Source organism: Thalassophryne amazonica, chromosome 9 (genome assembly GCF_902500255.1).
Source record: "Thalassophryne amazonica chromosome 9, fThaAma1.1, whole genome shotgun sequence".
Taxonomy (NCBI): Eukaryota; Metazoa; Chordata; class Actinopteri; order Batrachoidiformes; family Batrachoididae; genus Thalassophryne; species Thalassophryne amazonica.
Window position 1 is genome coordinate 49,462,178 of NC_047111.1, and position 26,219 is coordinate 49,488,396.

The 26,219-nt window shown below is 42.4% G+C and overlaps 1 protein-coding gene across 4 annotated transcripts in view; it reads left to right on the plus strand.

Annotated features, from left to right (window-relative positions):
• Positions 1-859: 859 nt before the first annotated feature.
• Positions 860-26,219, plus strand: part of gabrg2 (gamma-aminobutyric acid type A receptor subunit gamma2) — a 223,839-nt gene continuing 198,479 nt past the window's right edge. For all 4 annotated transcript variants that reach the window (XM_034178011.1, XM_034178012.1, XM_034178014.1 and 1 more), the window contains exon 1: positions 860-1,374. In XM_034178011.1, coding sequence (XP_034033902.1) covers positions 1,238-1,374 — 137 coding nt within the window. In that variant the 5' untranslated portion in view covers positions 860-1,237. The remainder of the gene's footprint in view (positions 1,375-26,219) is intronic.

Sequence of the window (26,219 nt, forward strand, 5' to 3'; positions counted from 1 at the left end):
TCGCACTTTTCCGGTTTCACACTCAGTGATTTTCACGACCATAGACATCATGGTAGACCCGTCTTCATGAAAAACGTCATGCTCCCCACTGTTCTGGCAGTGAATTGCAATGCAACACCCACCAAGGCCTTAACTCAGATGGAGAACTTCAAAAGGTTTAAGCCTGCCTTGAACCATTGCATGGCCACGGAGTTATGGAGTAGTAGATGCATGAAAAAGGCGTTTAGTTAAAGTTCAGCATTTGGAGCCACCTTATTTGAGCTTCAAATCCTTCAGAAAAATGATGAGTGACATCATGGAGAGCTTGTCCATCCAGCACAGATGGGCATGTGGGATCATGTCTTTGCTTTTTTTTTTTTTTCTACTTAACATTAAGATTAAAAAAAAATAAAAAAATAAAAAAAACTCTTAGGCTGATGGGTAGGGAGTGTTCTGTCCTTGTCCTCGCACGTCACTTTTCCATCATGTGCTCTGATCAAACAGATGACAGCTGTCCTTGGTGCTGGGCTGGAGCTCTGTCATGCAGACGGCACTAACGGAGCTGTCCACGGTGCTGAAAGTCTGACTACCTCCCATCGTGACATCAACAGAAGCAAAGGTGCGCGCTTCCGAAACGCAAAAGAATTATGATCCGTGTTCCCTCCATGCTGTTATGAACTTTTGTTTCTGTGTGTGCGCGTGTGAGAGAAAACGATCGCAAATCCTGCATGACATATTACAGCTCTCACGTTAGTTTGCAGTGCGCCACCCCCCCCCCCCCCCAAAAAAAAAACAATAACCTACATCTGTCATTCTTCACGTGACTGGAGCCTAACACATTTTCTCTGTGGCTCTAAGCTAAAAGACTGACCGATCTGATGCGCTTCCTGGTGAGAGCGCGCATGTGTGGATCGGTGCTGCGGCAGCGTGCGTGCGTGCGCGCGTTTCGCTCTGACCCCGCCGTTAATCTGCGCCCGACGCTTTCGTCAGTCGCAAAGACGCACCAGCGCCTTATTGTTACGAGGAGCATCGTCTTCACCGGAAGGATTCAGGGCCTGCCGATTCTTTAAGAGAGAGAGAGAGAGAGAGAGAGAGAGAGAGAGAGAGGCTTCGAACTCGCATCGATTTGTGCTCCGGCTGCTTTTCAGCGCGCGTCCACGTTGGGTCTCCAGATTCCCGCCACCGTGCGCGTAATGTGTGGCACAGAAGGAAGACAGTAAAAAAGAGGGACTCGTCCATCTGCCACACCAAGATTAAGATGATGATGATAAAGATGATGATGATGATGATGTCTTCATCAAATTCCGCGTCCAAATGCTCTGCAACAAAGGCGAAGCCATCTCTTCCCGTCAAGCTCTTTCTCTGGGTGTTTATTTTGGTTAATCTCCCCACAAGGTAAGACATTATAAAATATAGTCTTCCAACTGTCTTTATATTGATTTTTTTTTAATATATATATATATATATATATATATATATATATATATATATATATTAGATCATCAGATCTGTTCAGATGATATCAAGGATTTTTTTTTTATTATTATTCTTTTTTTTGGTGTATGTGCATCCTCATAGAATTGTTAAAAAGTGTGATATGAATTCACTCATGTTGCCTCTCTGTCTTGTTTAATTAATGTTGCTACATGTTACAATATTCTGTATAATGGAATAATGAAAGGCAAAAAAAAAAAAAAATGCTGTGGCTTGCATGAAATATCAGTACTATAAAATGAATATTTAGCATTTTGCAGCATGCCCTTCCTCCACTGTCTGCCAGTGTAGCCTGTGTTAGAAATAGCAGCCATGCTAAGTTGATAGAAGCTAAAGCTACAATGCTAATCTGCCTTCAAGGATCAGGTCTATTCTAAGAGTTAAAATCCTCGTGTTTGTTGGATCTGGCTCAAATATCCTGTCTTTTTAAAATTTCTCTTTCAATCAGAACAGCTCTTGCATGAATTCATCCAAAAGTAACAGTGCTTTCAAAATGGCAGACCCCCACGTCAGGGAGCGTAAATGCACAGTAAGGGTAACACATCTGGGCTGAGCCTTTGCCTGGCTGCCATTTCGGCTCTGATCTGAGTGCCTGCAAAAGAAGCCGTTTAGTTGTTGTCCTCGGCGAGTCATTATTCCCTTGTATCGAGACATGCAGAGCCGAGCAAACGGTAGGTGCCCTCGCCGCTTTCGCCTGGAGCTGCCGAGCGGAGGGTGAAAAATGGAGGCAGATAAATCAACAGACGTTCAATCACCATCATGCTGATCACAAAGCTCCAGGCTCTCCGCCAAGCCTGCATTTGTCAGCCCTGTGCTTTTGGAATGCTGTGTGAACATGTCACACCCGGTCCTTGGTTCCACACATCTATGGCTAGCTGATAAGTTCTGCATGAACAGCTGAAATATGACTGCAACACAATGTGCTTCTTAAATCATGAGAAGCCTGTTTAATATCGATGGATCAGAACTGAAATAGCATTCTGTCAAATGTAGCTGTCCAGCTAAATGGTAGCTAATGTCCTGCAGCTTCCAGTGGAAGTTGGATGTGTGATGACATCTAACAACCTGTTTTTAGAAAACTGCACACTTTTAGTCACTTGGGCAAAGCTAACCAAAAAGCTAGCTTCAATACCTCCTCATATGCTAACTGAAAATTTCACTGTGATGATGTGGCAAAGCTAACCAATGAGGTAGCTTCACTAGCTGCTAATATGCTAACTTGAAAAGTTCACTGTGATGATGCATGAACAAGAGTTGTCATACTCAACACAACTTTCTTTTTATTATTATTATTGTTTTTATTTTATGATCAAACTGATTTTTTTCAATTATTTATTTATTTTTGCTACGTTCTTGGCATTTTGATTAAGGTGTCTGTGCGTGTGTGTCTGTGTGCATGTGTGTGTGACTGAGTGAGAGGGAGAGAGAGGTTGTTCTAAGACTGTTTATTTTATTTATTTACATGTGTGAACTTGGTGATTCATGCAAACATCCAGTGATGGCAAACAGGGAAATAATATTGTTCACTGTATTCTTCTCAAAAGCACCACATTCAGTACGAGCAAAGTTTTCCAACTGACTTCATATCACCACCAGCCAGCAAACAAACAAAAAGAAAAAAAAAAAAGACTGGAGTGGAGGCACTGACCGACACAACACGAGCTGTTTTCAGCTCTGTCTTGTCAAATGCACTGCGTACGTTACAAAACAAGTTCACCAAGTAACTTTAAATACCATACAAACCAAAACAGAGTAAAATTGAAGAAACATTAAGGAGTACTGACACAGCAACATGAGCTAGAGTCAAGCCAAGGAAGGTCTGGGTGCAGAGATGTGTGTGTGTAGGGAGGGGCAGGCACTGTGGCCAATCACAGAGCATGAATACAGTCAGTTAGCCAATCAGGATTTTCCTTCAGCACAAGCACAGATATTGATGAGTTTTACTTGGATCATGCTCATGCTCGTCAAAAATGCTTTATCAGTACCGGATACTCGTCTGAAACGAGTATCCGGCTCAACCCTAATACTCAGCATCACTCATCTGGTGGTTTCCCCTTTACACGCTGCTAATTCCAAGAAGGTCATGGGATTGATTCCCACCTGTCGCCTTTCTGTATGGAGTTTGCATGTTCTCCCTGTGTTTATGTGGGTCTCCCACATCCAAAGACATGCAAGTTAGGTGAAATGGAAACAATAAAAATTGCCCGTAGGTGTGTGTGCAGGTGTGAATGCATTTTGTCTCTGTCAATATGTGGCCCGGAGACAGACTGGCATCCTGTTTGGGGTGTGCTCCTCACACCCTATGACTGCTGGGATCAGCTCCAGTTCGCCCCTCCCCGTGACCCGCAGTTGAAGATGAGTGAGTGGGAGTAGATCATCCTGTTGAAAACTTTGCAACAGATTCTTAACACTGTAAATACTGATACAGCAGATTTCTGTTAACATTACATGGCATAATTTTTTAGATCCCAGTTATGACCCCAGCCAAATCCATTCACAAGATTGAAAGTGCAACATAAATGAGGGAACAATTTTCCTTTAAAATGGAAATATTTAAATCCCTCAGTGCACTGGGCTCATTGAAGCTGTATATGCCACTTGTCATCACTGGCAATGGGCTTTGAAACATAACTTATTCTGTTATGAACACATATTTGTTTTATTCTGTATCACCAAGTAACCACTGGAATATAGCTGTTTTCAACTTAGGCACATTAAAATTATTTTACATATCAGTGGAATGTGACAGCTGTCCTTTAGAGCATTGTATTCTTCACACATGAGGTATTAAGGTCAGAGAGATTTTAGGTTTTAGGGATAGTATTAAACATGTTTGGACAAATCAGAATTGTGATTAGTTACATCTCATGAATACCACAATGAAGGATTATGTGTATTATGTGAGTTTTTTTTCCATGGTATTGTTGAGAGTGCGTTGTGTTTACTCGTAAGAGCAAACCATGAAAACACTGAGGCGACGGGCAGGCATGAACGATGTGGTCGCTGTGACAGTTTCGTGCACACGGAAACGCAGTGCAAGCAGCTGCACGATGTGTAATCACATTGCGCAACTGCTGTGAAAAAAAACATAAAAAAGTACATGCTGCGAGGGTTTCGTGCATGTGGGAACACAGTGCAAGCACCTGCGCAATGTGTAATCACATCGTACAGCTGAGGGGAAAATAAAAAAATAAAAAATACATTCCACCCACAGGACTCGAACCTGCGCTCTGATTGCCAGCCAGAAACTTTACCACTGAGCTACCATCGCTGTCCTGTAAAAGGTGTGGGAAAATGCCTGTTATCAAGAAGGACATGGACGTATTTAAGAAAAAAAAACACACACACACACACCATATGAAAACACTACATTTTACTGAATCTCTCTTATCACAGACGTACAGTCATGAAATGACATGAATGAGAAGCAGGACACTCTCATCATATCCACATCTGCTGGCGGCGTGTCCAGCTGGCCCGCGCACGTGTTCTGCCTGACACACGTGTCTTGTGGACGGTGCGCCACAGGACAGACACTGCGTCATGTGGAATAGAGCTCATGTGGGTGACGTAACATTCAGATTGCTGACTACATGTTATGATCTGACAGTCTGTTTCACCTGGGGTAGCCTGTCAATGTGCACATCGTGTGGGCGCTCAATGTAGCCCATTGCAACAATGATATGTTTTATGTCTGTCCATGTGAGGACAGCAAACAGACACGAGCGCCACAGTGGATAGTTGTTAGTTCATGTCTGTCCAAACACGTTATGTGTTCCCCAGCTGTGACATCCAGAACCACAGATCTCCACAGCTGTTCCTGTTGGCGGACACACCCCCTGTCAGTTCAGCACACACACCATTGTGTCACTGCATCTGTTTGCAAAGCCACACTCGTAGGGGCACTTATGCCACATTCACAACGAATGCCACGCAAGTGACTGCGGCGAGAGGTTGCCATGTAATCCGTATGGAAGGACGCATTGTGGCACCACAAAAGTCCAAGCCATAGCCATATCCATAGTCCAAGCCAAGTAATACGACACGATGGACTCGAATAAAGCGATTTTGAGCAATTGGCTTGTTTGTGGCGCGATATCACGTTGCATCACGTCGCGTTGCCCTCTTCACCAAGTTGAAAAATATGAACTTTTTCATCTTGTCATGCCACGATTACCAATCAGGGACTGGATATGTAGTGACGTGGAGATGTCTGGAGTTTATACTTGATGTGGACATGTCCTGTCTCTGGCAATCAGCCTGTGAGCAGTACTTATGTCCCTTTTGTCCTTTATTTATTTAATACAATTATGACAGAGTTGGAGAGGAGAGCAATGAACTGCAGCAGCAGCCACTTTTTTTTCACATGTGCGCGTGTGAATGAATCGTACGTGAAGATAATTTTATTAACTACACAGATGTATAATAAAACAAATGGTGACTGGTTTATAACACAGTTGGAGAGGAGAGCGAGGAACTGCAGCAGCAGCCAGTGTTTTTTTCTTTGTTCACATGTGCATGTGAACAGGACAGGAGGTCCTCAAACAGAATGACACACCGGGCGATGGTGGCACGTCCATTGCCAGGTGAGGGATGCGAATTTGTGGCGTCGCGTGGCGTCGCCATTAGACAAATTGTGGCATTAGACAAATTGCACATCCAGCTCAACAGTAATCGTCTGCTGACTGTTGTCGTGCTAATAGCGTGAATGGCCACACATTTTCTAAGTGCCAAGTGAGCTGTTCATGTGTGTCAGCTGGAATGTGGCCGATACCTGCTGCGAGAGGGTTTGATAGGCTCTCACAGTGCACACTCTGTCTTTCAGGCGCTGGTGTGCACAAATAGTTGTAGCAACAGGTGCATGAGGTGCTGGAGGCAGCTAAGATTTTACATGTATTGCATACGATTCCTGCTTCATGCGCACTTCATGCACAATTCAACCAAATTTGTACTATGTGTGAAGGGGCCCTAAGCAAAGTTTCTATAATGAATTGGAATGGTGTGTGAGTCCGGAATGTTTTTAGAATGTTAGCTCTCAACAATTTTTAGACGGTGAACTCAACCCTTTTATTTCCTATTAATTATGTAATTTTTTTTTAAATGTTCATTTACTGTCTCAGTGTATTTATTAATTGTTTAGGTTGTTATCATATACACACAATTATTATTATCATTATCATTGCTGTTATTATCGGTATTATTGTTATTATTATATTTTATTATTATTTCTATTTTGTCATTTGATTTGATGCAGCATGGTGGATTTGTCGTTAGCACTGGTGCCTCACAGCAAAAATGTCATGGGAACACTTCGCACACTTTCTGTTTGGAGTTTCCATGTTCTCCCAGTGTCTGAGTGGGTTTCCTCTGGGCACTCCAGCTTCCTCCCACAATTAAAACATGCTTATTTAGGGTCTGCTCCTTTCTCTGCCGTTGACTAAGGCAGTGTCTCTACATCTGGAGTTGGTCCCTGGGCACCGGACTGTGGCAGTCCACTGCTCCTAGTGGTTAGATTGTGTCTAACTATAATTAGGATGGGTTAAATGCAGAGGACAAATTTTGTTGTATGTATGTATCAATTCAATTTCATTTCAATTTCAGTATAATTTAATTTATATAGCGCCAAATCACAACAGAGTTGCCTCAAGGCACTCCACACAAGTAAAGTCTAACCTTACCAACACCCAGAGTATCAAGTATCAAGTAAACTTTATTAGCCCCCCAGGAGCAATTTGTTGTGCAGCCAGCAGTAGAACACATTCGGACATACATAGACATAACATGATCTAAAATATAGCATAAAAACTCACCATGAAAACTCACCACACAGTAAACAAAATAACTCAATAATAAGAAAACCTAGTTAAAAACCACTCATGTGATAGTGTTTAAAAATCTAATATCAATAGGATCAAAGGAGTTCTTATACCTATTGGTCTTACATTTCTTAGACATAAATCTACGACCAGATGGAAGCATTGCGAACTCAGGGTACAGGGGGTGACTGGAATCGTCCATGATCAACCTCGCCTTCTTAATTAATCTGTTTTTATATATAGATGGCAGGTCGTTTAAGGAAACGCCAGCAATCTTGTTGCACTCATTTACAATACGATCCAGACGGTTTTTGTTTTTCAAATTTAAAAACCCATACCAACAGATAAAAGAAAAGGTAAGAACTGATTCAATAAAACAGGAATAAAACTGTTATGTGTCGGATGCAGCTCGGAGAACCGACCAGCGTTTGAAGGACCCAGTATGAAATAAGCAGAGCACGGTACAAAGGCTAACTGAATTTAATACATAACAGTGATACAAAAATAACAGAAAGTGCGGTCTGGCGTGGTGCGCTCCCAGCAGCGCTAACGGTCCGGAGCCAGAAGCTGTTTGGACCCAAGGACCCCGCCGACACCCCCCAGGTGGCCGCAACAAACCGAGTCTGTGAAAGAAGGAACCATTATGTGAGTCCACACTCTACACACAGAGAGAACACTTAAAGGTGTACAAACAGCAAACACTTCCTGGCTTGATTACTAATCAGCTTCCCAACCTGCAGGCATGGAACATCCAGTTCACAAAACTCCACTGCAGTGGAAGCCGATACATGACTAACATACAGCTCAATATAATAAAAGTGTGAGGGACACCACATTTACTGACTGTATAAATGTTAGTGACAAAATCTAACGTACCTCAGGAAGTGTGCTGACGAGTGTGAGACCTCACCCCCTCCTCTTTCACAGACCGTGCATCAAACCCTGGACGTTCTCTGCATCCACTGATGATGAGATGGCTCCCGAGACGACGATCTCACCCGTCTGGTCACAAGGTAGAGTCTCTGGCAAATACACACTGTATACTCCAGTCTTAAATGCCACCATGTTCCAATCCATATAGATGCACCTCAGCTGTGAGTCCTGACGAGCCGCAGGTGATCAGGGTGAGGTCCTGATAACCTCAGCAACACAGCCACTCAGTCCCAAATGCAAGCCACCTGGAAGGAAAAACAAAAGACAGAAACAAAAAGGCAGCCAGGCCCCCCAGCCATACAACAGTACCCCACCCTCACGGGAAGCCTCCCGGCGACCACACAAACCTGGCCCAGGAGAAACACCCCCCTCCAGGGACCATGGCTGGAAACTGCATCTGCATTTGTCTTCCAACAGAATGGTTGATGTCCTCTCCTCTGGCTGCATCCTTGCCTTTGTTTCAGTCAGTCACTTAGCACAGGTGTGGCCAGGAGTTCTTAAACCTGTGCGGTCAGCCTTTATCCAACCATGTTCGGTCTTTAGTCATAAAACAAAAAAGACAAACACAAACAACCAAACCACCCCCCCTCCCCAGGGGACCGTCCCATCAAACCTCGGGAAGAGGAGAAAAGAAAAACCCCAAACTTAAGCTTACAAATAAAAGTGCTAAAACACCCCCCCCCCCCAAACGACATGTAGGGACCAACACCCCCCAGAGGACTTCCCGCCAGCTCCAGGAGTAATAACCACAGCCGAGGTCCCTCTGGGATCCAACGTCACCCACGGGGACTCCCAGCGCCTCCCAGAGGACCACTCGTCAACCCCAGGAGACGCCTCCCCTCACGACCAACGGACCCAGCCCCGGCCGTCTATGGCTAGATGGACCCACAGCCCTTTCCCCCCCAGAGGACACCACAGTCAAACCCTGAGGGCGGAAACTGGGGGGAAACACCCCCCCCCCCCCCAGGTGCAGAGGTTACCAGGGAAACGCCCAGCATAACCACACTGCACCACTCCAGCAACGCCGACACTACGGCTCACACGGCTGGAGCCAGAGGAGAAGAGAGGGAACAAAAAGAAAATACCCAAACCCCCCCCTCCCCTCCCGGGTGCAGAGGTTACCTGGGAAACGCCCAGCATAACCACACTGCACCACTCCAGCAACGCCGACACTACGGCTCACACGGCTGGAGCCAGAGGAGAAGAGAGGGAACAAAAAGAAAATACCCCAAACCCCCCCCTCCCCTCCCGGGTGCAGAGGTTACCTGGGAAACGCCCAGCACAACCTAACTGCACCACTCCAGCAACGCCGACACTACGGCTCACCCAGCTGGAGTCAGAGGAGAAGAGAGGGCATAACAAAACAAACAAAAAAAAAGAAAAAAAAACCCAAGTACCACCCCATCACCCCCCAGGGGACCGTCCCATCAAACCCTGGGGAGGTGAAACAAAAAGAAATAAAAAGAAAGACTAACAGACCAACATACAGTTGTTTGGGTCTTTTTTTTTTTTTTTTTTTTGGCAGAACTGCAGGGTCACGACCCCAGACACTAAATAGTGAAAAACAAAAAATAAAATCCCACACAAAAACCAACTCAAAAAACACCCACACAAAATGAACTAACACAAAACAAATAAGTGATTTATACCGTCAAGCTCCAACAAATGGAACACACCTGTTCCAACTTAAGAGCTTGACGGTAATGTGACTCAGTCACCAAAAGAGGGAGCCAAAGTGCTAAAAATGAACAACCCCCTTTGATGACAAAAACAAACGAGCTGCATCTCCGTGCGCAGCTGTGTGCAACACACAACCAAAATGTGCTCAACTAAATAACGCCGGAGCTGATACAACAGACGCAGTAGTTATCTTTATCCGGGGAAACGGGGCTACAACTGTAACACAGGAAGCTCAGCGACCCGTGCCACAGAGCTCCGCCGTGCGCGTGCACCCATTACAGACACACTCTTGCAGCTCCCGTTTAAACCTCTTATCCGGGTCGGAGCGTGACGCGAAGCCGTCGCCAGTCACACTCCACCACGACCCACGGATAAGGCACAAACACAGGAACACGGCTGCAAGAGAGCACAAATCAGTATTCAGTAATGGGTCTCAAACACGCACCATCCGGGCGGAGAGCACCCGCAACTGATCCGGATAACTACTGAACGTCTGCTGCCGCCTTCCCCGGCGCGTTACCGTCTCTGCTACCGCTGGGTCCGTGATGTTTGGCCAGAGACTACTGTTATGTGTCGGACGCAGCTCGGAGAACCGACCAGCGTTTGAAGGACCCAGTATGAAATAAGCAGAGCACGGTACAAAGGCTAACTGAATTTAATACATAACAGTGATACAAAATAACAGAAAGTGCGGTCTGGCGTGGTGCGCTCCCAGCAGCGCTAACGGTCCGGAGCAGAAGCTGTTCGGACCCAGAGACCCCGCCGACACCCCCCAGGTGGCCGCAACAAACCGAGTCTGTGAAAGAAGGAACCATTATGTGAGTCCACACTCTACACACAGAGAGAAACACTTAAAGGTGTACAAACAGCAAACACTTCCTGGCTTGATTACTAATCAGCTTCCCAACCTGCAGGCATGGAACATCCAGTCACAAAACTCCACTGCAGTGGAAGCCGATACATGACTAACATACAGCTCAATATAATAAAGGTGTGAGGGACACCACATTTACTGACTGTATAAATGTTAGTCACAAAATCTAACGTACCTCAGGAAGTGTGCTGACGAGCGTGAGACCTCACCCCCTCCTCTTTCACAGACCGTGCATCAAACCCTGGACGTTCTCTGCATCCACTGATGATGAGATGGCTCCCGAGACGACGATCTCACCCGTCTGGTCACAAGGTCGAGTCTCTGGCAAATACACACTGTATACTCCAGTCTTAAATGCCACCATGTTCCAATCCATATAGATGCACCTCAGCTGTGAGTCCTGACGAGCCGCAGGTGATCAGGGTGAGGTCCTGATAACCTCAGCAACACAGCCACTCAGTCCCAAATGCAAGCCACCTGGAAGGAAAAACAAAAGACAGAAACAAAAAGGCAGCCAGGCCCCCCAGCCATACAACAAAACATCTTCATAAATGTACTGTCCACATTAAAATGCCTGAGTTTACGGTAAAAATGCATGTGCTGGTGAGCTTTCTTACATACCTGGTCAATCTGGTGCTCAAAGGTTAATCCACTGTCAATAAAGGTTCCAAGGTACTTATAGTTCTGTACAACTTCCACAGCCAGTCCATTATAACTACAGGAGAAATGTCATCCTGCTTTTTCTTAAAATCAATTAACATCTCTTTAGTTTTGTTCACGTTGATATCTAAAAAGGATGACTTACACCAGCTGATAAATCTGACACCACAGGGCCATGGTCATGATCATCTGAATTTAAAAGAGACACAATGACAGAATCATCAGCAAATTTAAGGATAAGTCGACCTTGATGTTGACTTTGACACATGTTTGTATATAGAACAAATAAAGAGGTGAAAGGACACAACCCTGTGGAGAACCAGTGGAAGAAATTAGAGCATCAGATAAAATGTCATTGACTCTAACACACAAGCCTAGGCTAAGCATTACCTGGTCAAATTGATGTCGATATCTCACTGGACCATGAACCATCATTTCAGTCTTATCAGAGTTTAAAATTAGGAAGTTTCTAGACATCCAACTTCTCACTGATGCAAGGCAATCTTCTAAGGATTTTATATGAACGAGATTACCAGCAGTTATCGGCATGTACAGTATAAATGAGTATCATCAGCATAGCAGTGAAAGGTAATCCCAAAATGCCGCAATATGTGCCCAAGGGGAGCTACAATATATAAAGGGAGAAAAGCAGGGCATGTATATATTTACAATGACAAAAAGGCTCTTCTTTTAAATGGACCACAATGGAAATAAGTGTTTGTTTTTTTTTATTTGCTTCTCTCATCCATGTATTTTTAACTTATTTACAATTATAATATCTACTTACATTGAACTTGATAAATAATATCACACACACATGCAGCAACGCACCCACCCACACACGCAAGGTCAAACCCTACGTTCCAGCGTGGTTCTTGCGTTCGCAAGGACCCTTGTGTGTTCCAAGGGTGAATAAAAAGTCTGTGGGGTATAGAGCTTTCTCTTACTTAATTTATTATGTTTTTATATGTTTGCTTTGTAATTTGTTTTTATTCTACTATGTTTTTACCTTTTTACTGTGCCCTTTTTGATTTAATTCACTTTGTGCTGCTATGAATTGTGTGTTGTGTGAAGCGCCTTGAGGCGACTGTGTCGTGAGATGGCGCTACAAAGATTAATAAAATTGAAATTGAGGACAGTTCTCTTTGGTTTACATCAAATCAAGATTTTAATGGAGATTTTCCAACAGTAGTGACAGCTCATTTTTCTCCTGTTGTTAGAGCGCTCATGTCTTGATTGTTATATATGCAGCAGATGAACTCAATCCCGTTTCTCTGTGATGGCATTAAATCTGACAAGTACAATGTATGAAACAATACTACATGCATGTACACAGAATTCACAAATAGTCATGCGCAAAAAAACAGACATGAATACAATTAAACACGTCAAACACTTTCATGCAAAATTCACATGCAAAAGCCAGCACACTTCTCTCTGCAGACCTTCAGGTACTGAATTAGCAGGCAAAGCCTCAGATCTCCCTGCAGTGGCGAACACATGGCTCTTCCTTTGATCTGCTCCTCTTTGGAGCATTTCCATACAGAGAGCGGATTCGCGAGATGAATATAGATGATAAAACTGCAGCAGCATCTAAAAAAAAAAAGAAAAGAAAAATGCCAGAGGTTTTCAAGGATGTGTTTCAAGCATTTTTGGCTCTGTTATATATCTGTAGGTCTCTGTCTGTCCGTCTGTCCAGCCATACTCACATTAATGCGGTCCTCTGAGTCACCCAAATGATTAGAGAGGTGATATTGTGGATATTCAGCTTTTATCTACGTACCTATTCAGATTAATATGCTTTGGGCTTCATGCTAAAAATCCTGAAACACAGAAAATGAGCTTCAAGGTTTCAGATAGTATTCCTGGGCTTTCAAAAAGTCTCAGCATGATAGATCAGATCAGATAGATAGATAGATTAACACAATAACTCAAAACAATATGTTGTAGTTTGCCCCTGTTAGTGCCCCATTAAGTGTTATCGTGTTTGGTATATTTGCAGAATGGTTTTGTGTGCTAATCTTCTGTTGCACTCCCTCACTGGTTTGACTTCTTCTCTAGTTTTTGGTTAATGAACTTCCTTGTGGTCATTGTTTAGTTTTGTTGCATTGTGTATTGTACAGTGGTGGGCGCAGCTAACTAAAAGGTTAGCTTTGATAACTTTTCAGTTATTGGATTAATGGTTATCTTTTATGATGATAAACTGCTAAAAAAAAATATATCTTTATTACATTTAACCGATAACTTTTATCCGGGCGCGGCCACATCAGATTGCACTGTCGGCTTCTGATAAACCAGTTTCACTTTAAGTGCCGCAGGGGCTTCTGGGCAAATTCAAGAATCACAAACACAAAAAGAACACACAAAAAAATTAATGAATAAAAAAATAAAACCTTAAACACTGTCATCATCTTTTAAAAGCAGTAAACACAGTATTAGAATTTCAATTTCAATTTTTTGATTTATATAGCGCCAAATCACAACAAAGTTGCCACACAAGTAAGGTCTAACCTTAGCAACAGTGGTAAGGAAAAGTCCCTCTGAGGAAGAAACCTCAAGCTGACCAGACTCAAAGAGGTGACCCTCTGCTTGGGCCATGCTACAGACACAAATTACAAAACAATTCACAAAACAAACATACAGGAAAAATTAGATGTCACAGTTTATCTCGGCATTATATACACCATTATTTACAAACTAAAAGATGCTGCATTTCACACGCTTTGAACCCTGCAGCTTAAACAACTGAAATACATCCATTAATGCTAGATTGGCAGAGTAAAAGACACATAGTAAATATAAATTCTTATCTGTTAGTTCAGTGGGGTTCAATCAATTCTGAAGAAAATATTCCACCTAAAGCGTCCTGATTATCCAAAACAGTGTGTAAACAGTGAAGAGAAGTCCTTGCAGCTGTGCCATGAGAGCTCCTCTCTCCCACAGTCTTGCCGATTAAATTATCCCGTGCCACAAAGAAATAAAATTAGTCAGTTTTGTTTGTGTCGAGTGGACGGTAACAGTTTAACGTCCACAGTTAACCTGAACTACACTACCCACAATGCTCACTGTGTCGACTGGCCAATCATGTCTTGTGCTTAATGATGATGTCATCAACAAGTGACAGCCAGTCTGCCATAAACCACTGATCTACACATGACAGGGATTCAAATGTTTGATTTTAGAGTTTACAAACTTTTGACTGTTAAACTTTGCTGACTCTACCAGCAAAAAATGGTAGCGGACTGAAAGTTATCGGAACTACATTTATCGGGAGATAATTGGTCCAATGATGGTTTTAAAACTTATCTGAAAAGCTAATCTGCTAACAAAAAACATTAGCTTTGATAATTATCAGTTATCAGATTAGCTGAACTGTGCCCACCACTGGTATTGTAGCACTCTTATTTCTATTCTGAGCCCCATGTTGCTTTTCTGTTAGATACCTTCACTTAGTACCTTTTGATCACCTTTTTAGGTGTTTGTTGGCTACACCTTTAAGTTCCATGGGTTCTGGGTACGTGTAGTATTTGTATTTTGGTTCTTCAGAGTTTGATATTTTTTCTTGTAAGTTCCTTGTTTGTTTGTTTTTTCCTTTCCTCACCCATCCATATATTTTGAGTTTTTTTTACCACCTTCCTGTTTGCCACATGACCTTTGACCATGTCACACATCAGTCCTCCATTTTAATCAGTCTTTTCCTCATGTGCACTTCCTCTTTCCACTGATTTCCACATGCACCTGTTGTTCCTGCCTCCTCAGTTATGCACCTGTGCTGAGTTAATAGTTTGCTATTTAAGCCCTCACTTGTTCACCCCCACCCCTTGCTGGTTTATTCATTCACATTTGTTTGTGTTGCCTGGATGTGAGTATTTGTTTTTTTCCCCTTATCCATGTTCCAGGATTTACCCCATGTTAAATTGTTTCTCAGTGAGTTAGTATTTTTCTTTTGTGTGAGTTGCCTTCTTGTGTGCTGCCACCTGCTCCCTGTTGTTAGTCTCCTGTTAGTTTTTGCACCCCTAGGAGTTTTGTTTGTACTTTGATTGTGGATTATCACCTTTGGTTTTGAACCGTGTTTTCTCTATGGTTTGGATTAAATAAATCACTTGTTTTATTCCCCTACCATCCATCATGTTTTCTGCCATGCATTTTGGGTTCCATCAGTCTTGTGTTAAACCATAACACAATAAATACTACCATTGTTTATATGACCAAATAAAAAGGGTATAGAATGAGGAAAGACTCATTGAAATGGGGAAGAATGATGCACCTGTTTAGTTAAAAAACTGAACCTTGGTTTACAAGTGCCATATCCCACAGACATCTCTGCCACCTGCTGGATGTTTAGTAGTTGCTGGATTGATGAGAGAAAGACATTCAGAGAGAAAGACACTGTTTACACACAGAGGTGTACTAAATCAGAAAAACACATAATACAAAAATGTGTAAACTGTTATTTTCTGTTTATTGCACAATTGTTATGTTGCAAAACTCAAGTGATGCCTCCACACAGTCCTGTGGAAAAGATTTAGCATGAATTCAACCACAAAAGAAAAAGCAAGCAAGGGAAGTGGTTGAGAGAGCATTTCAGTATTATTCTTTTGTGAGGGCTTGCCACCCATGTGACTGATCCCAGGAACCACTGTAACCTCTCATGATGCACTGTGTGGAAAACAAAGATTGCAGTATCTGTGTAGAGGCTGATTGGTCACACTGAAGTGTTTTCTGTTAGTAAGGCTCTTTTTGTACAAACTTGCCTTATTTTGCTTTGAAATGCAGTAAAAGCAATACATTGTTCTTGTGTGGTAATACTAATTTTAAATGTCACATTTTATACTGTTGCTACCTATTATTTTATTTATTGTAATGACGTATGTTCTAATTGTATATATGATTAGGGATGTCCTTTTTTTTTGTTCTTTCTGGTCCAAGCCATTTAATACTGAATATACAGTAGTGTTCAGAATAATAGTAGTGCCATGTGACTAAAAAGATTAATCCAGGTTTTGGATGGATGGCGTCTTGCTCCGCGGTGTGCCTCAGGTCGCTTCCTCCTGGGTTGTCGGCACTGCGGATCCAGTACAGCAGGGAGTTTCTTCTTCAATGGAGGGATTCATCTTCTGCCGACCCTCCCTTGGATTTGTTTTTGCCGGGTGTTGATCCAGCGGATTATGGAAAAAGCCGGCTGAATTCCTTTGCGTGGAAACTAGGAAGCGGGGGAAAAGGGGCGGGGCATGTCAGAGACTTCGGAGACAGAGCCTAAACCGTATCCCATTGCCCTCTATGATGTTAATAAATGCACAGTCACTCAGAAATAAGGTGGACGAGTTGCAAGCACACGTCAGATTTCAACATGAATACAGAGATGCATGCCTTCTGGCTATTACAGAATCTTGGCTTACAGACCATGATGTGGATGCGGATCTGGATATAGACGGTTTTGGAGTGCCTTTCCGCCTCGACTGGGATGCTGGGGTTACTGGCAAATCACTGGGAGGGGGTATGTGCCTTTACGTGAATGAGCGCTGGTGCAAAAATGTTCTTGTCAGAGATAGTTGATGTACAAAGGACGTTGAGTTGCTGGCTGTCTCCCTTCACCCCCATTACCTGCCCCGGGAATTCCCACAAATATTTGTCATGGTGGTATATGCGGAGCAAATGTGGATAAAGCATCCGAGGCTATATTGAATGAGACTCAGAAGCTGCAGTCTAAATGTCCTGATGCGCCCATTTTTGTCCTTGGTGATTTTAATAAATGCTCTCTTAAACAAGTGCTGAGGAATTTTTACCAGTATGTGACATGTTCAACCAGACATAACAAAATACTGGACATGTGCTATGGCTCAGTGAAAGGAGCATATAGATCTCTCTCTCTTCCCCCGTTGGGCGGGGCTGATCATAACTGCGTGCAGCTCATCCCGGTGTATTGCACCATGTTGAGGAGAGGCAGTGTCCTGACCAGGCAGATAAAGCAATGGACAGAGGACTCTGTTGTGCGTCTGCAAGGTTGCTATGATTGCACGGACTGGGAAATATTTAAGGAGTCGTCTACTGATATCAATGAACTGACTGATGTTGTCAGCAGTTATGTTACTTTTTGTGAAGATTTTGTGATTCCCAAAAAGACGGTTAAAATCTACCCAAACGCTAAACCTTGGGTCTCAAGAGCACTGAAAGTCCTATTCAACAAAAGAAAAAAGGCATTTCGTGAGTGAGATCTCCCAGAGTTAAACAGATTAAAATTAGGACAGCAAAATACAACTACATAGCCAGGATCAAGAAACAATTTACCCAAAATAAGTTAGGCTCTGCTTGGGATGGCCTAAATACCATTCTAGGGAAAAATAGTAAAAAATCTAAAGTCATCCTGGCTGGGGCTAAATCGGACAAACAACTCGCCCAGGATTTTAATCAGTTTTATAGTAGATTTGATACACTAAATTTTAGTGATGAATTATTTAAACTAAAAAATGATTTGCGCTGTCCTGGTTCTCCACCTTTTGATGAACGTTCCTTGATCAGCTTCTTTAAATGTACTAAAGTTAAAAAAAGTCCAGGACCCGATAATATTTGTGGTCGTTTGCTGTCTTCTTGTGCGGAGCAACTAGGCCCCATTTTCTTTTATATTTTTAAACTGTTGCTTGCTCAACAAAAGGTTCCAAAGAATTGGAAACAGAGCATAGTAATACCTGTGGCTAAAAACAAGCATCCCAAAGTTTTAAATGACTTTAGACCAGTAGCCCTAACACCTCTTGTTATGAAGGCATTTGAAAGACTTATGAAACATGAATTGCTTTCACATGTAGAGTCATTACTAGATCCCTTCCAGTTTGCCTATAGGGCTGGCTGTGGAGTGGAGGATGCTACTGCCACACTTTTAAATCTTGTTTTTAAACACCTTGAGGGCAACAAAGCACATGCCAAACTTTTATTTCTTGACTTTTCATCTGCTTTTAATACTATCCAACCTCACATTTTAATTGACAAGCTTGTGAATAATTTTTCTGTAGATTTTAATATTGCTGGTTGGATTTTAGATTTTTTAACAGACCGATCACAGTGTCAGAGTAAATGGGTGCATGTCAGACACCCTTTTGTCCTCAACAGGATCTCCTCAGGGCTGTGTCCTTTCACCACTTCTGTACATATTGTACACTGATTGTCAAAGCCATCACGAAAATCGTTTTATTTTGAAATTTGCAAACGATACTGTCATTGTTAGTCTCTTACATAATCATGAGAATAATCATGGCCCGGTGGTGGAAGATTTTGTAAAGTGGTGTGATAAGTCATATTTACAATTAAACGTGGCTAAAACAAAAGATATGTCTGTGGACGTCCGACGACAGCTCACACCAGCTCAGGCTACCTTCATTAAGGGCCAGCAGGTGGAGTCTGTGGAAACGTATAAGTATCTGGGGACTATAATTGATCACAAGCTAAACTTTAATGTTAATACTGACATGTTGTGTAAAAAGGGTCAACAATATTTGTTCTGTCTTTGTAAATTGTCTTATTTTCAAGTGGATAAGACTATTATGATTCTTTTTTACAAATCTTGTATTGAGTCTGTTTTAACCTTTTCTATGTTGTGCTGGTATGGGAATCTCAGTCTTAAGACTAAAAATTCACTGGTTAAAATAGTGAAGGCCTGTGGAAAGGTACTGGGAGTACCACAGAGTACATTGTCTGACCTATACCATAGACAAGTAAAGAGGAAAGCATTGAGTATATTGTCGAACTCTGCTCACCCTCTTTTTAGTGATTTTCAATATTTACCTTCTGGCTCACAGCTCAGGTTTCCCTCTGTGAAGGGTAACAGATTTAAGTTCTCTTTTGTTCCTGCAGCCATTGCTGCTTTGAACGCAGGCCAAGGAAGGAGTTAAAACTGGAATCATTTTAATGGACTGTATTTTAATGTTTGGACTGTAATTGTTTGTGATGCTGCACCATGGTAATGGTACTGGTGTGTGTTCTGTGTGTCATGTGCTTTTGATGTATTCTCAGGCTGCAGAACTGGTTGCCCCATGGGGGACACAAATAAAGTGAAAGTGAGTATATTTCTTATTGTTACATGGGAAACAAGGTACCAGTAGATTCTCACAAATCCAACAAGTCCAAGCATTCATAATATGCACACTCTTAAGGCTATGAAATTGGGCTATTAGTAAAACAAAGTAGAAAAGGGGGTGTTCACAATAATAGTAGTGTAGCATTCAGTCAGTGAGTTCATCAATTTTGTGGAACAAACAGGTGTGAATCAGGTGTCCCCTATTTAAGGATGAAGCCAGCACCTGTTGAACATGCTTTTCTCTTTGAAAGCCTGAGGAAAATGAGATGTTCAAGACATTGTTCAGAAGAACAGCGTAGTTTGATTAAAAAGTTGATTGGAGAGGGGAAAACTTATACGATTATATGATCTCCAATGCTTTAAAATGGACAAAAAAAAAAAAAAAAAAAAAACAGAGACGCGTGGAAGAAAATGGAAAAAAACATCAAAATGGATAGAAGAATAACCAGAATGGCAAAGGCTCACCCATTGATCAGCTCCAGGATGATCAAAGACAGTCTGGAGTTACCTCTAAGTGCTGTGACAGTTAGAAGACGCCTGTGTGAAGCTAATTTATTTGCAAGAATCCCCCACAAAGTCCCTCTGTTAAATAAAAGACATGTGCAGAAGAGGTTACAATTTGCCAAAGAACACTTCAACTGGCCTAAAGAGAAATGGAGGAATATTTTGTGGACTGATGAGAGTAAAATTGTTCTTTTGGGGTCCAAGGGCCATGGACAGTTTGTGAGATGACCCCTAAACTCTGAATTCAAGCCACAGTTCACAGTGAAGACAGTGAAGCATGGTGGTGCAAGCATCATGATATGGGCATGTTTCTCCTACTGTGGTGTTGGGCCTATATATCGCATACCAGGTATCGTCGATCAGTTTGCATATGTCAGAATACTTGAAGAGGTCATGTTGCCTTATGTTGAAGAGGACATGCCCTTGATTGAAATGGGTGTTTCAACAAGACAATGACCCCACGCACACTAGTAAACTTGCAAAATCTTGGTTCCAAACCAACAAAATTGTTTTGGAGTGGCCTGCCCAATCCCCGGACCTAAATCTATTTCAGAACTTTTGGGGTGACATCAAAAAAGCTGTTTCTGAAGCAAAACCAAGAAATGTGAATGAATTGTGGAATGTTAAAGAATCTTGGAGTGGAATAACAGCTGAAAGGTGCCACAAGTTGGTTGACTCCATGCCTTGCAGATGTGAAGAAATCATGAAAATTGTGGTTATACAACTAAATACTAGTTTAGTGATTCACAGGATTGCTGAAAAAGCAGTTTGAACATAATAGTTTTGAGTTTGTAGGGTCAACAGCAGATGCTACTATTATTGTGAACACCCCCTTTTCTACTTTTTTTTACTAATAGCCCAATTTCATAGCCTTAAGAGTGTGCATATCATGAACGCTTGGTCGTGTTGGATTTGTGAGAATCTACTGAATCTACTGGTACCTTGTTTCCCATGTAACAATAAGAAATATACTCAAATCCTGGATTAATCGTTTTAGCCACATAGCACTTCTATTATTCTGAACACTGCTGTATGTCAATAGCAATCTGATACTTGTATTTTCCTCAATAATATTACATTTGCATAAAGAACACTGCAAGAACATTAAAGTCAATCCAATATATATGCTGAACCGCTGAAGAAAGAAAGCTATCTTCATTCAAAGCTGCTTAATGTTATACATTCATATATCTTTGTATTTTAATCTAATAACAAAATAAATACACTGAATTTATTGCATGGCTCATCAATTCCACTCTGTACAGCACTGCATTAGTGTGACTACAACAATCATTGTAAGACTGATTGTACAACTTTAATGGCCCATTCACACATAACATGAATGAAGCTGGCTTGCACATGAAGGAGGACTCGCATGCCCAGCCCAGTCTTATGTTTGTTTGTTTGTTTTTGTGCTCCCGTCATGAAATGAGTCAAATTTTCGTGACAGGATTTTATTACTAAACTACTACCCTAACAACCCTAACCTTAACCATAACCACCCTGACCCCCCGCTTCACTTTTAATTTCGTGCAGCCATCACGGAATGGATTAGAATAAATTTGTGATGCTGTGACGAAAATGAGGCGCTTTTCATCACAATATCACGAACCAATAGATTAATGTATATTTCATGCGGCTGAATCACGATGCGCCATGAGACTGGGTTGCATATGCTACTTGTGAAAAATTGGAGCCTTCTCAAATGCCACATATAGCAGTCGCCACAACCATTCGGGCACGACACATGCTCTCTACAGTCGCATGGTGATCACGGAGGAAACCCATTCAAATGGTGTGCAAGATGAGGACGCACTGCTATCTGATTGTGTTCACAGTATTTGCATGCCGTGTGGAACATAGGTTGGACATATCGTGCCACAGCCGAGATGCTGAACGAAATCATCGGCCATATCGCACTGTGGCTGAATGGCGCGATCAGGCAGCCTTCACACCTGTCGGCAAATCCCAGACAAATGGCTATTTGACCCACTCTCGGCTGGAGTTGGCCAAAGTCCAGGCACCACTCACGAACATCCAACGACATTCACCAACACATAGAAAAGGCGGAGCTATTCGCATAGCCAGCACGAGAGTAGAGTGCAGGCGACAACTTTCAACCTGGCGTGAGGAGTGTGTTGTTGCCCCCCCACACATACACACACACACACATACACAATGATCCAACATTGTCAGGTGCGGCTGAGGTCACCAGAGTGTGATCGCTGTCCAGCACTGCATGCATGTGGATGGTTGTAATGTTCAGCTGGAACAACTGACCTCTGTGCACTCAAAACTCTGCTGGAGATCATATGTCATGCCATCAACAACAGGCCACGCAATGTACATATGACATGCTAATAATTATGTACAGACAACATCACATGGGGACCGGTCAGCCACATATGAGCACGCACAGCATGGTGTGAACTTCGGCCAGGCTCATGACCCTTCCACCATGTAAATTGTAGTCTACATAACAGACAGAGTGGAAAATAAATAAAACATGGGGAACTCATTCATGTGTAATCACTTTGCTCATAGCGCTGTGGACACACAGGGCCTTTCAGCTGGTTGCTGGCCAGCAACTCATCTGTCAGCTGGAACTGACAACGGCTCAGTGCACATGACATGTTAAATTACAAACACAGAGAACACAGTCAGGACAAATGAAAATAAATACATACAATAATAACTACATACATAATTACATAACAAATACATAAAATAAATAATCACAGAACAAAGGAACGGAGAGCTGAGATGATCCGCAGAGGTGGGCGTGTCTGCACCATTCGCTGCTGTTGAGATCTGTCACAGGTCACAGCTGGAGAACACATACCATGCCATGAAGAATATCACCTGACAACACTTCACTGTGAGGCATGTGCATGGGCATGCTGGCCTCACGTGGAAATGCATACAAACACATATCACCTTTGCAACAGTGACCGCATCAGCATGCACATCAGGCTCCCCCATGTGCAAGGACCCATCTGATTATGTGAACACTCATCTGGCAATCTGAATGTCATGCCCACCACATGAGCTATGGTCTACATGACGCCGTGTCATTCAGCGGGCTGCTCGCTGGACACACGGCGCTGGCTGGACACGCAGGGCAGGCAGATGTTGACATGATAAATTGTCCACATAAAACTGGTCTTTTTTTGTGGCCTGTCTAATGCACATTTGGGCAATAATCATGCTTTTTAATCAGCATTTTGGTATGCAACAACTTGCCAGGTGTCTTGGCAAAGATGAAATGTCCAGACCCAGAATTTAATACATTTGTAGAAAAAAAAAAATTAAGAGAAATAAGCATTTTGCTTGCACAGAAGGAACTGTAGATGGTTTGCTTCAACTTGTGAAAATGGTAGCATAAACAAAACTTTTATGATTTTTGCTGTGCTGAGCACACAGACATACACATACACACATCTATATGAGCTCTCTGAAAAATTGTACAATATGACATCTTTAATGGAAATTCATAATTCACAGAATGGGTTTCTCTGGAATTTTTCCCTCAGTCGTTTCAGTAAGGCACTTCTAAGAGGTTGTACCTGGAAAACATAATGGAGTTTTAATGTGTTCAGCGCATGTGTTAAGGTGGGGATGGATTGCACTTAAAGGCACTTAATGCATTCTGGGAAAGAGCATGAGTGAAAGCATAAAGTCTGCATCCAGAGAATGCTGGCAAGGCTTTTGTCCTTCCTGTAGAAACTATACCCTTTTGGGTCTTTTATGACTTGATTCAGAAGTTTTTTTTTTTTTTTTTTTTTTTCCTACTCTAAAGCTTTGCTTAAACCTGGAAACTTTTTTCAAGCTTGATGTTTTGTGCTGTCGCCCATCTCCATCATCTGAATCCATGGTTACTGGAGTTGCACCTGTGATACAGACCTGTGAGTGCTTCAGAAGACATTGGTTTTGCACTTATGCACACAGACATGGAGATTACAAAAACAGGACAAGGCTTTTTTAGTTCATTAGAAAAGAAAAACATCAAGCGAGAAAAAGAGATAGTCGAAATAAGAACAGTTCACGTCTGTGTGGAGGCTGGTCTTTCTATGTAACGTGGCTGTAATGAGTGAGGAGTGCCTCTTCTTCATAATGATATATTTATAAGATTCTCTGATAATGTGGTTGATTGTCTATTCTGTTGGATATTGCCACAGCTCACGCATTCTGTAGTCTCTTTTAACATAGGAAATGGCTTTTTTCTGAAGATGAGGCACAAATTTGTAAGGACTGTGCAAAGGTCGTATATGCATCAAATGCACTTAATTCTTAAAAAAAAATGAAGACAAGGTGCTTAGTATGTACCATTTACTAATATAAACATGAAAAATGTATGACCATGTTTCATCTTTAATAATACCTGGAGAGGCTAATATATACAGTACCAGTCAAACGTTTGGACACCCTTTCCCATTCAGTTAAATGGGAAAGGGTGTGCAGTAGAGGTGTCAAATTGCATGTGTTTCTGTTGAATCATGCGGTACACACAATGGTTCAGTGCCAAGAACTGTACACACAATACACGGTATGACTCTGCACAGTATGATTATACACTCTTGCATTTTTGTTTCCAGTCACCCACATTTCAGTGAGTAGTGCTACTTATGTCCACAGACTGTATCCCGCTTGTCTAGTGTTTTTCCTCTCATGTGTGAGCCGATGAGACAGAACAGAGCCAGCTGTTTCAAGGAAGCAATGGCATTATTCCACCCAGAAACTTTGGAAACATAAATGGAATTGGCTAATTTACCTTTTTCACATCCCAACAGCCAGAGGCTGTGAGTGCGGACCACAGAATCTCATTTCTGCTGTTTGCGGATGATGTGGTCCTGTTGGCTTCGTCAAACCAGGACCTTCAGCATGCACTGGGGCAGTTTGCAGCTGAGTGTGAAGCATCCGGGATGAAGATCAGCACCTCCAAATCCGAGGCCATGGTTCTCGACCGGAAAAAGGTGCCTTGCCCTCTTCAGGTCGGTAGGGTGTCCTTGCTTTAGGTGGAGGAGTTTAAGTATCTCAGGGTCTTGTTCACGAGTGAGGGACAGATGGAACGTGAGATCGTTTAGACGGATCGGTGCAGCATCTGCAGTGATGCGGTCGCTGTATCGGACCGTCGTGGTGAAGAGAGAGCTGAGCAGGGGGCAAAGCTCTCGATTTACCGATCGATGTATGTTCCGACCCTCACCTATGGTCATGAGATTTGGCTCATGACCGAAAGAACAAGATCGCAAGTACAAGCGGCCGCGATGAGTTTCCTCCGCAGGGTGGCTGGGCACTCCCTTAGAGACAGGGTGAGGAGCTCTGTCACTCAGGAGGAGCTCGGAGTCAAACGGAGCCAGCTGAGGTGGCTCGGGCATCTTTTCCGGATGCCCCTGGACGCCTTGCTGCTCACAGATTAAAACTACTATCTATAAGTTTTAAACAAGGGAGCAAATGCTACATCCATGCAATATGAATGTATTTTAAACCTTTTAGACATTATTTATGACCTATGCATAACAAAGGCATGGTGAGTGATTTTATTTTACATTTATTTGCATTGGTAACCCCATTTTGAGGACTAAAACAGCTCTTCCGCATTAGTAAAGGTGTATTATGAATAAAGATTTGAAGAATTTTCAAAAAACACACTCGTACTGAACTGTGATTCTAAATTGAGGTGTGCACAAACTGTTAGTTCTGTGTATCATTAATGGACTGCATTCATATACACTTTTCTATCTGCATCAGCTGCTCAAAGGGATTTACAACTATGCCTCACATTGACCCATTCACACAAACACACCCATACACCGATGTCACCAAGGGCCCTTAGTGATTTTCCGGTCAGGCCCGGGTTTGAATCGAGGATCCTCTGGTCTCAAGCCCAATGCTTAACCGCTAGACCATCACCTCCCCTGAATTAGTGGGAATATAACAAAATATTTACTCCAAGATGTATTTAATTTACCTTCCCCCCCATCCCGATTAATCATAATTCCTTTTGTTTGTTTTGTCTGTCCCCTTTTTTTTTCTTGGGCCACCAGGACATATTCTCTTGTGTTGGTGGAAGATATACACAGTGGTGGGCACAGTGCCGATAATCCGATAACAGACAATTATCGAAGATAATGTTTCATTATCGGATTATCTTTTAGCTAACTTTTAAAACCATTATCGGACTATTATCTTCCGAAAAAAATTTTTAAACTGA